This window comes from Salvia hispanica, chromosome 3, assembly GCF_023119035.1.
Source record: "Salvia hispanica cultivar TCC Black 2014 chromosome 3, UniMelb_Shisp_WGS_1.0, whole genome shotgun sequence".
NCBI lineage: Eukaryota > Viridiplantae > Streptophyta > Magnoliopsida > Lamiales > Lamiaceae > Salvia > Salvia hispanica.
The window spans coordinates 49,424,446-49,436,838 of NC_062967.1; the positions used below are offsets into that span (position 1 = coordinate 49,424,446).

At 37.2% G+C, this 12,393-nt stretch overlaps 2 protein-coding genes across 2 annotated transcripts in view; both read left to right on the forward strand.

Annotated features, from left to right (window-relative positions):
- The first annotated feature begins 2,433 nt into the window (after positions 1–2,433).
- LOC125210400 (COP1-interactive protein 1-like) lies at positions 2,434–3,960 on the forward strand. Its single transcript, XM_048109959.1, has one exon. It carries the CDS (start codon positions 2,434–2,436, stop codon positions 3,958–3,960), a length of 1,527 nt encoding a protein of 508 aa, XP_047965916.1.
- A 3,400-nt stretch (positions 3,961–7,360) lies between these two features.
- Positions 7,361–12,393, forward strand: part of LOC125210401 (COP1-interactive protein 1-like) — a 13,001-nt gene continuing 7,968 nt past the window's right edge. The window contains exons 1-3 of the mRNA XM_048109960.1: positions 7,361–7,415; positions 7,776–7,898; positions 8,002–12,393. Coding sequence (XP_047965917.1) covers positions 7,376–7,415; positions 7,776–7,898; positions 8,002–12,393 — 4,555 coding nt within the window. The 5' untranslated portion in view covers positions 7,361–7,375. The remainder of the gene's footprint in view (positions 7,416–7,775; positions 7,899–8,001) is intronic.

Genomic DNA, 12,393 nt, shown 5'->3' on the forward strand with positions numbered 1-12,393 from the left:
GAGTGGTCATACTCCTTTGTGTAATAGTTAGAACAATAATGCCTTGTAGCTCAGTGTTAGGAATGTCAATCGGGTCTATCCAACAAATTTCAAATTAATCCTACTTGGGTTGTGGGCTAATTAGGCTTAAATTTTATGAGGTTCAAAATTTACAATGCTAGCCTAAGACATACGGTTACCGAGCTTGCCCAGTAAATTAATTGGATTAAAAGAAAATAATTAAAATTATTTTTAATCTTAAGAATCTCATATTTATAATAAATTAATATACAAAAATATTAAAAAAAATATTTTCTTCCTAGGCTTGAGATTACCTAAAACATCCATTTCTTTAATATTATCACTATTATGGGGAAATATTCCATTTTTAACAATAATAAATCTGTATTATGAAAAACCATTAAAATAAATAAAATGTAGGAAGTTTAAATATATTATTCATAATTAGTACTAGGATTTGTGAAAAGTGAAAACCAATAACATTGTTATTGTAATTGTGAATTTATATTAAATCTGGAAATTGGGTGATAAAATAAAAATCCTAATGTGAATTTTGATTTTAAAAAAATCAAATTAAAAGCATATTTTGTGATTGAATATTTTGAAACCAATATAAATTCATTGTGCTGCATTTATATAATTAATCTGAAGACATTATAATCTGAACTAAGACAATGTGGGTAGAATATTATGGTATATTTTATTTTTGGTTGGTTTGCAAGTATACAAGAAATTATAAAAAACTATTTGTAAAAAATGTGAAATCTAGTTAATGATACTTGCACACGCCAAATTCTAATTAATACTAGTATGAATTAGTGTGAAATCAGTGAATAAAGTATAATAAGAATTGAAAATCTAGACTTACTATTTTATTTGGTTTTCTTAATTTCTTTTTTCATTTTTTATTTTTATTAAGTAATTTTAATAAATATTACTAGTACTTACTTGAACTATATACCTTATTTGAGAAAAAATTAGAAGTGCGTGCATTTTTTCATATTGAGACATTTCATATCTATATATTGATAGTATATTTCTTTATTTAATGTTATATTTTAATTAATTATTATCTCACTGTGAATAGAACTAAGGACCAAGGGATTTTTAAAATGTAGAAAGAGGCGCTATTAATAGAAGAGACACCTTCTATGCTTATGCGATTTAAACACCTTCGGAGATTTATCACAACTATCCAAAGAAAAAAGAAGCAATATATAGATCATATAGTATTATTTTATATCACGGTCACCATCACCATTACCATAAAAGCATAAAACCAAAAATAGTTGATATCTCTTTAACTTGGTCATCATGGGATCTGCCTTGATTCAGATTTGACATTCTTCACAATTCTTCAAAATTTCAGGTAATATTTCATATCCAGTCTTTAGCTATTCAAAAAGAGAGGCAAAATATGCATGCATGCATATTCTGGTTTTTTCAAATATGCATTCATAAAAAAACTGAGACGTTCTTTTCATAATATTATCAAATTCGTCAGTTTTTTTTACATTCTATCCATGATTGTTTTGTTGGAATTTTATTGCAAATATAATGGTATGTGGATTGGATTAAGAACACACACTCGAACACCAAAAATATTTATATGCATATTTGCATGCACTCCCACATGTTGATCTCATCATATTGATCAATATTGGATTTATGTAGGATGCTTTTTAAATTATTTTCCGATCCCTAATTTCCACATCATGATTGAGAATAAACAAATTAAAAGCATGTGTTAATCAGGCGATGCACTTATCACATCAAATTAGGTGTTAATTGGCCTTCATTCTTGAATTGCATGGTTGTAAGCTACAATTAATGTTGCATATATATTAATTAGTAGTATTCATTTATTTGAGTTTTGTTGGCCATGAATTGAAGCAGCACTATTGATCATATCCATCCTTCCAAGATAGCAAGGTTAGGGCATAGCAATGAGGCCATTTGAGAATCACATAGACCCTGAGAAACATGAGCAACTGAGACGTGCCAAAATAGGTAAATTTTTTAAATAAACCTAATCTTTAAACTTTATTTTTTTTTTTTGAGAACATGGTGTCATGAGGTTTTGCAGATGCTGAGAATAAAGTGAAGAGGATTTTGAAGTTGGCAAAGGGCATAAATAGCAACAAAGAAGGGAACCTGAAGAAGGAAATAATTCATCTAGTTGAAGATTTCCACCAGCATTATGAGTCACTCTACTCTCTCTATGATGACCTTCGAGCGGAGGCCAAGAGAAACGTCCATGGCAACAGAGACGACGGCTTTTCTACTCCTCCTTCAGATTCTGAGATATTCTATACTCCCTTTGAAGTGATCCATAAACACACCAGTGGAGTCGTGCACACCGATGATGAGACATCGGATGTGGAAGACACGATCCTCAAGGACAAACTGACCTCGTCTAGTGAAATAAAAGAGATGAGCAACTTCTTCAAGGATTTGAGGGTTCCAGACGAGGAGCCGAGGCACAGCAAGGGATCAGAGGGCGACGTTGCGCGTCTCAAGTTTGAGATTGCAAATCTCTCCTCACAGAGTAAGAAATGGCAAGAGGAGTCGAGCGAGGCAATGCAGCTGAAACAGAGAATCTCAAGGCTTAAAGGCCAAGTCACGGACCTTGAATCCATGTGCAAAGACAAGGAATGCCTGCAGAATGAAAAGGATGAGCTGGAGGAAAGGCTCATGAGTGAAACCAAAGAAAGGTCTATTGAAGTGGAGGGCCTAATCGAGCAAGTCGACTGCCTGCATCAGGAGCTGGTGTCTGTCACCACACGGAACGTTGAATTGGAGCTGGAACTCTGTGGGAACAAATACGCGAACCGGTCTTTGAGCAGGACCGAGGAGCAGATAGCCAAATCGAACCAAGAATCCAATCAATCCGGGGTTGAGAAGCACGAGCTGCTGAGGAAGATGTCTCAGCTGCAGACGTCTCTTTTGCTTAATGAGAGGAAGCTAACAGCAACGGAGAAGAAGTTGAAGCAGAGCGAAGAAACCTCGTCTAATCTGATCAAATCCTTGAACCAAAAGGTGAAGACTCAGCAGAGCAAGATGGAGGCCTTACTCAAGGAGAAAGTAGGCTTGCAGGTGGAATTGGCGACGCTGAAAAAGGACAAAGAGCGACTCATGATGGAGCTCGAGAAAGAGAAGCAAGAGGCTTTGCTCATCAAATCCAAGATGGACAGAAAGAACACTGAGCTGATCAACAAGATTTCTGATCAGCAGAAGACTCTGCTGGAGTTGGGGGATGTCGTGACCAAGACACGATCAGGGTACATGAAATCACACCCCAACTACCAAATGATGGAACACAGGATAGAAGAGATGGCAGATGATTTCAGGAGGCAGTTTGATGAAAAGTACCGAGCCATGACCCGTAGGATCAGGGCTGCAGAGAAGCAGCATGTCGAGAATAAAGAGTGGTACCTCAAGACGAACGAGGAGTTCAAGCAAGAAAACAAGGCTCAACAAGGGAACATTGAAACAGGACTAAAAAACGTGAAGGACGTTGCACTCACAGCAAGTGATGTGCTCGTTGCACTGAACACGGTAGCGGTCAAGTTTGAGGAATGCAACGACAACTTGCTGACGAGGATTTCTAAGACGTCGTGTGAGGTGAACTACGCCAAGGAATGGGTGAGGAGGAAGAACAACGCGCTGGTGCAGGTGAAGCATGACCTAGACGACTTGCTGTTCCAGCTGGACGACAAGGAGGGGGAGATATCGGTGTTCAGGGACCGGGTTTGGAAGCTGGAAAACAAGATGAGGCAATTGGAGAAATGGATCAGAGAGAAAGATGAGGGGATGATAGTGCTTAGAGAGGAGAAGAGAGAGGCAATAAGGCAACTGTGTGTTTGGATTGATTATCACCGTTGTAGAACGGTTTATTACAAGAAAATGGTGAAAAGGATGCCGGAGATGAATCAACAACAACGTAGGATGGTGTCTTGACAACGATGTCTACACACAGTCACACACAAACACAGTTTCAGCCATTTCTGCTTTCTCAACTACGTTAATTAGGCATCAAGATTTTTTTTATTTACATTTTTCCAAGGTCTATTATAAGAATAAGGAAATATAGGGCCCTTTTGAAATAGCATAAGCAGCAGATATGCTGCAGTATACAATTCGGTGGTTGCATTTCTTGGCCAATTTTTGTATCAAAATGAAAATGCTATCACATGCAATTCTTATTCTTTCTACTATATGATTTTTATGATCTCAACATGACTAATGTTTTCTTCTTCAGTTGCACAATAAATCAGTCAAGTACAATGATAAAAAAAAAAAAAAAAAGTGCACCATACTAAAATTAGAATCTAAAATCAAGAACATCTTACCAAAAAATAGAATCCAAAAGTTTTTTTGGGGTAGAGTTGCTCACACGTACATCTCGTTAGGCCTAAAAGGTATGAGCATGTAAATTCAATCTTAATCATGCATACAAGATCTAAGATTCTAAGAACCATATACACGTTGATTTTTTAAAATGAATAATATATTATATACTTGTATAATTTACATTTGTATGATCGCATGCAGTATATTTGTGTACATCTCTGAATAAAAAAGAATCATTCCATGTTCTGATTGTTGTTATACATCGTTCAATTATTTTTATTTATAGGCAAACTAAGAAAAGAGCCAAAGGCCTAATATATTTGAAAAAAAAAATTATTTATTTAATAGCATAGGAATGGTGCTGACCTGGATTGACATATAAGCACAAAAAGTACAGAGCTTGACCAATTATTGTGCAATTTTGAGGCCCACAAATTGTACAACAGTAAGAATTTTGAAAATGGCATTCTCGAAATTTCTCGCGAATCAGAGGGTCAATTAAACATACAAAAACTGCAATATTCCATCACCACCCAATGAAATTGAAGCGCTAATTGGATTGGCAGTCCCTGTTAGCATACCTGTTTATACATGCAGACAAATTCACTTTTTCTCGCTCGATGAATTTTGTTTATATTCCTCCATTTAATTAATTTATTTTATTTTTCCTCTGATTTTGCCAACTAATTAAATATCCAGCACACCATTGGATTCTCATATTCAAATTTAAATAATTTCTCACTCACAAACACACCTATCTCTCCCTCCATATCTCCCCCCTTGCTTCTCTCGCTCTCTAGAAGTTTTTGGTGATTTCACAGTGAGCTGAGGCTGCAAATGCACAAAATCTGATTTCCGAGGTAATTCTTCTTATTGATTTATCGAATTACATCATCAGCTCCTCTGTTTTTTGTTTGATCAGCTTCTGCTATAACGAAATATTATATCTGCTCATCGATTATGATTTAGATTTTCTGATTGGAATTTGTTTTCGCCTAAATTATGAATGTTTATGATTGGATGAAGTTCAATTGTAATCGATCGGATAGTTTGGAGAGTTTATCTGCGTCGAGATTGTTTATTGCTCTGATAAACTGGATTGTGAATTTTTGAATCGTTATTCTTCGTCGTCAGTTGCGTTCCTGGGAATCTCTTTGATTCGTGATTGATTTTGCTTTTTTGGTGATGTCGATTTTCGCGTGATGGATCACGTTTTTAGGATATAACGAGATGTACGTCTCAGAGTCTTGGTGATGAAGCGCTAATATCTGATTTATATTTAGAGTAGTTATTTACATGCATTCCGAAGATCGTTCAATTTTTTACGGAATCTAAGATTTATTAATTTGGATAAACATTTGTGTTTGAAAAACCATTAACATAACGTAATTGACCAATTTAAACATTATGAGAATAATTGGAATAACAAAATTCTGCTGACGAAAATGCTAAATCGAGATAATTAGTGCTTAAGGAATTAGTGTGCTTTTGTTTTCCCTCTTCTTTTCCCCCGAAATATAAGGTCCGTATCTATCTAATGATAGTTATAAACAAAGACAATAAATAAGTCGTGTAGAACAACATTAAATTAAAATTAATTTTGGAGAATTGCCATAATAGTTACCTGATTATTATTTTTTTGCCCAATTTGCCGGCCCTCAGCATACGACCTTTGAGACAAATACGTGATTTTGCAGCAGAGCGATGATCTAGTTATGGTATATGAATATCAACCATCAAATTTGGCCATTTCATCAAAATAATATAAGTGGTCACACAAATTAGTGACTAGTTCAATACCTTAATTCGAAATCTGAAACTTTATAGTATTTCCTTTGAATCCGCATAGTTTTTATTAGACTAAAATAGTGGAAAAACGAGGGCGGTTTCGATTTGTTTGGTGGAGTGGAAAAAAATGATGGGTCACGTGTAAGCACATAGTATCACATGGTCTGTTCTAGCAGTATAAATTAATCGTCTGATCAAATAACTGTATTTAACTAATGTTGTCATCTCCTTGTCACGTACTAGTATATTCGTTTTACGGTTCAAACTATATTGTGATATATTACTAATATTCGTTAAGAAAAGTTGGACGAATGTTTGACTTAGGCCTTTATAAACAGATATGCAAAATTGTACTAATAATTAGCGTGACTTATAAAAATATGAGACATGTATCAGCTGACTTACCGAAATCTCATCTGCAGTTGAATATAAACCAAACTCAGCTTAATGCCACACACTCCACTAATGAAACTAGAAAATGTATGTGAAAGTAAAATCCTAAAAGAAAAAAAAGGCTATCATACTGCTTGACTTATTCAACATTTAACCCTTCTAGGCATTAAGAGAATAGGACCTGTGCTATGAGTAGCTTGTGCTTGTAGCACTAGCACATACTGTATTTATATAGCTCAATAAAGATATGTGCAACAATAGGGTAGATATGTATACTGGTCAAATTTATACTGTCTATTTAATAACAGAACTCGAGTATAGGTCGGCTACTGATTTGCATGAAAATTTACATGTAGAACCAAGAGCATGTTGTTTCTCTTTCATTTTCATTTTTCATATTAACACTGTTTAGAAAATAGAGCTAGGCGATGATTATAAAAGTTTTCATAATGACTTTTTATGAAACAATTACTGAGTTTCGGAACTGTATACATATAAAAGTTGGTCCAAACAGTGATATTAAGAGGGAATATTGAAAAGCTTAACACGAAGTAAACTGTCAGTACTGAAAATAAGATTAAATGTACTGTACGATTATTAAATAGGAAAACCCTCAAGATTAATGTTGAAGTAGAAGCATACGAGGCCTATGAGTATATAGGTTTTTGAATGAGGCAAACGTAACCACATTTGAGTCCACAAAGAATTCTCTATTCCTTAAAAGTGAGAAATAAAAGGTGTAAGTAGAATAAAATGACATACAAAAGGGCATGAAAAGCATCGAAAGATCATTTTATAAGAGAAAAATTTAGTCTAAATGGCCGATTATACATTGCATGCCATGTTTTTCATTTTAGGTGTTGTGTTTCCCTTCTTTATCTGTAAGTATACCTTCATCAGCTTGTAACATTAAAGTATTGTATTTGGCCGGCAAGTGAATGTCTTATTCTATTTCCAGTCATCCAAAATCACGGCTCAAACTAGGGGATTAAGTAAGGATTACACTTCTAGATTTCCAGTTGTCATTTAGGACAATATGAGTGTTTTTATTAAGCGTCTCATTGCAAATTGCATGCATTTTGTTGTATCTATTATAGTATTATTTTGTATACCATGTCTAAATCAATGCAACTATAAGCAACAAAAGTGTGGCCAAATATGCTTTTTGAATGCTCTTAAACTAGCAGCTTCTCTTGACAAATTTAACTCTAAAAAGAAAACTTGTGATCTCTGTCATACAGGTAAACTGCTTGAGAACACAGAAAACATGCCCAGGCATCATCGATGGCGCGACTCGGTTAAAACCTTTTTTGGGAATCATGTTGATCCTCAAAGGAACGAGGAGCTGAGAGAAACCAAAGCAGGTATGCCTTTTCTGATAATTTGATCATCTAACTAGGTTATATGTTATAATCACCATGCTTCAACGGCTCTATCTTCTTTCCTGAATTGCCTTATTGATTACAGTAATCGAGAGCAACGTGCAGAAGATCATAAAGCTGCTTAAAGACGAGGGTGGAAAAGAACCACTGGCTAATCTGATTGCGGATTTCCACAATCAGTACCAGTCTCTGTATGAGCGTTATGATAATCTGACAGAGGAGTTGACGAAAAAGGCAAACGGGATACATGAGAAGGACAATTCCTTGTCCGGCTCTGACTCCTCGGACTCAGATGGTGCTTCGCACAGGGAAAGAAGAGCCTCAAAAAATGGCGTGGATGCGAATTTTGAAGATGAGAAAGTAGCATCTATTAAGCAAGAACTTGAAACGGTTCTTTCTGAGATTGCTGACTTGAAGAGGAAAATGGCAATCACTGTTTATGAAAAGGAAACTCTGCACGAGGAGTGCCAAAATACACTGAATAAAACAAAGGAATCAGAGACTCTCATAGCCGAGTTGAATTCCAAAGCTGAAAAACTGGAAGCCGAGAACTCTAGGCTTTCGGCTGAGAACACTGATGTGAAAGTGGAATTGGAGAATTCGGTTAAGCTACACGCCGAGTTCAACCAGAAGCTGGAAGAGATGAAGAGCGAGAGAGAAAGCTTGAGTATCGAAAAAGATGCAGCCATTGCCAAACATGAAGAGCTACATAAAGAGCTGGAAGCAGTCAAGATAGAACTCTCTACTTCAACGGAGAAACTAGAATCAGTAGAAAGTGAAATCACTCAGCTGACTGAGATGCAAGGCATTGCTAAAGACGAGAGAACGAGTCTTACCTTAAAGATTTTACAGTTTGAGGGTGAAATACAACAAGCTGAGATCAAGTTTCAAGAGCTTGCATCTGAATCAAGCCAGTTAAGGGAAAGCTTGGGGGAGAAGGAAAGGGAGCTTTCAAGTCATCTGGAGACTCACGAGGCTCACAAACAAGAAGCGAAAGAAAAACTGGAATCAGCAGAAAGAGAAATGGCCAAAGTAAATCAGATGCACATGTCCTCTCAAGAGGAGAACAGTAGTCTCTCCTCCAAGATTTCACAGCTTGAGGAAGAGATCAAACAGGCTGTGAGAAAGATTCAAGATCTTAATAACGAATCCAGCAGGTTGAGGGAAAATTTGGCTGAGAAAGAAAGGGAGCTTTCGAGTCACCGTGTGATTCACGAGGCTCACAAAAAGGAAGCACTGGAGAAACTGGAAAAAGCAACAGTAGAAATCACCAAGCTTAGTCAGATGCAGAGGGATGCTGAAGAGGAAAATGGAAGTCTTCTTTCAAAGATTTCACAGCTTGAGGATGATATGAGACAGGCTGAAAAAGAGATTCAAGATCTTATTACCGAGTCAGGCATGTTGAATGAAAATATGGCTGATAGAGAAAGGGAGCTTTCAACTAATATTGATAATCTAGAGGCTGACAAAGAGGAAGCATTCGAGAAACTGGAGACAGCAGAACAAGAAATCACTAAGCTTCATCAGATGCATAAGGCTGCTGAGGAAGAGAATAGTAATCTGTCTTCAAAGATTTCACAGCTTGAGGATGAGATAAAACAGGCAGAAAGCAAGATTCAAGATCTTATCACCGAATCTAGCCAGTTGAGGGAAAAAACGTCTGAGCAAGAAAGAGAGCTTTCAAGTCACCTTGAAATTCATGAAGCTCACAAAAAGGAGGCACTGGAGAAAATGGAGACAGCAGCTGGAGAAATCACAATGCTTCGTCAGATGCATAAGGCTGCTGAAGACGAGAAAACTAATCTATCTTCGAAGATGTCACAGCTTGAGGAAGAAATAAAACAGGCTGAAAGCAAGATTGAAGATCTTATTACAGAATCTGGCCAGTTGAGGGAAAAATTGGCTGAGAAAGAAACTGAGCTTACAAGGAATCTCGAGATTCATGAAGCTCACAAAAAAGAAGCAATGGAGAAAATGGAGACAGCAGCTGGAGAAATCACAATGCTTCATCAGATGCATAAGGCTGCTGAAGACGAGAAAACTAATCTGTCTTCGAAGATGTCACAGCTTGAGGAAGAAATAAAACAGGCTGAAAGCAAGATTGAAGATCTTATTACAGAATCTGGCCAGTTGAGGGAAAAATTGGCTGAGAAAGAAACTGAGCTTACAAGGAATCTCGAGATTCATGAAGCTCACAAAAAAGAAGCACTGGAGAAAATGGAGACAGCAGCTGGAAAAATCACAATGCTTCATCAGATGCATAAGGCTGCTGAAGACGAGAAAACTAATCTGTCTTCGAAGATGTCACAGCTTGAGGAAGAAATAAAACAGGCTGAAAGCAAGATTGAATATCTTATTACAGAATCTGGCCAGTTGAGGGAAAAATTGGCTGAGAAAGAAACTGAGCTTACAAGGAATCTCGAGATTCATGAAGCTCACAAAAAAGAAGCACTGGAGAAAATGGAGACAGCAGCTGGAGAAATCACAATGCTTCATCAGATGCATAAGGCTGCTGAAGACGAGAAAACTAATCTGTCTTCGAAGATGTCACAGCTTGAGGAAGAAAAAAAAAAGGCTGAAAGCAAGATTGAAGATCTTATTACAGAATCTGGCCAGTTGAGGGAAAAATTGGCTGAGAAAGAAACTGAGCTTACAAGGAATCTCGAGATTCATGAAGCTCACAAAAAAGAAGCACTAGAGAAAATGGAGACAGCAGCTGGAGAAATCACAATGCTTAGTCAGATGCACAAGGCTGCTGAAGATGAGAAAACTAATCTGTCTTCAAAGATGTCACAACTTCAGGATGAAATAAAACAGGCTGAAAGCAAGATTGAAGATCTTATTACCGAATCTAGCCAGTTGAGAGAAAAATCAGCCAAGCAAGAAAGAGAACTTGCAAGTCACCTTGAGATTCATGAAGCTCACAAAAAAGAAGCTCTGGAGAAAATGGAGACAGCAGCTGGAGAAATCGCTAAGCTGAGTCAGATGCACAAGGCCGCTGAAGACGAGAAAACTAATCTGTCTTCAAACATTTCACAGCTTCAGGATGAGATAAAACAGGCTGAGAACAAGATTCAAAATCTTATAACCGAATCAAGCCAGTTGAGTGCAAAATTGGCTGAGAAAGAAACGGAGCTGACAAGGAATCTCGAGATTCATGAGGCTCAAAAAAAGGAATTAACAGAGAAACTTGAGACAGCAGCAGAAGATATCTCTATGCTTAGTCAGAAGCAAAAGGCTGTTGAGGAGGAGAATGCTAGTCTGTGTTTAAAGACTTCGCATCTTGAGGATGAGATAGAACAGGCTAAACACAAGATTCGTGATCTTGTTACGGAATCAAGCCAGTTGAGTGAAAAGTTGGCTGATAAAGAAAGGGAGCTTTCAAGTCATCTTGAGATTCATGAGGCTCAGAAGAAGGAACTTACGCAGAAACTAGAGACCTCAGCAGAAGAAAACGCTAAGCTCAGTCAGAAGCAAAAAGCTGCTGGAGAGGAGAATACCAGTCTGTCTTCAAAAATTTCACAGCTTGAGGATGAGATTAGACAGGCTGAAAACAAGATTCGTGATCATGTTGCCAAATCAAGCCTGTTGAGTGAAAAATTGGCTGATAAAGAAAGGACGCTTTCAAATCACCTCAAGATTCATGAGGCTCACAAAAAGGAAGCAACAGAGAAACTGGAGAAAGCAGCAAAAGAAATAACTAAGCTGAGTCAGATGCAAAAGGCTGCTAAAGAGGAGAATACTAGTCTCTCCTCAAAGATTCTGCAGCTTGAGGAACAGATGAAACAGGCTGTGAGCAAGATTCAAGGTCATGTTACCGAATCTAGCCGGTTGAGGGAAAAATTGGCTGAGAAAGAAAAGGAGCTTTCAATACACATTCAGATTCACGAGGCTCAAAAAAAGGAAGCAAAGGAGAAACTGGATACAGCAGCAAAAGATATCACCGAGCTGAGTCAGAAGCTAAAGGCTTCTGAAGAGGATAATACTCTCCTTACTTCAAAGATTTCACAGCTTGAGGAGGAGATAGGTAATGCAGAAAATGAGATTCAAGATCTTATTACTGACTCTGGCATGGTTAGTGAAAGTCTGGCTGAGAAAGAAAGGGAGCTTTCAAATCACCTTGATATTCATGAGGATTACAAAGAGGAAGCAACGGAGAAACTGGAAAAAGCAGCCGAAGAAATCACTAAGCTCAGTGAGATGCAAAAGGCTGCTGAAGAGGAGAATTCCAGTCTTACCATGAAGATTTCACAGCTTGGGGATGATTTAAGACAGGCTGAAAACAGAATTCAAGATCTCGTTACTGAATCAAGCCGGTTGGCTAAAACGTTGGAAGAAAAAGAAAGAGAGTTTTCCAGCCACCTGGAGATTCATGAGTCTCACAAGGAACAAGCATCAACTCGTACGAGGGAATTGGAGCTGGAACTTGATTCGTCGCACATTCACAGAAGAGATTTAGAGAAACAGAAAGATGATG

Bases quoted from the DNA above. Each gene is read 5' to 3' on its own strand.
- LOC125210400 (XM_048109959.1), top strand. From the start codon at position 2,434: ATGAGCAACTTCTTCAAGGATTTGAGGGTTCCAGACGAGGAGCCGAGG.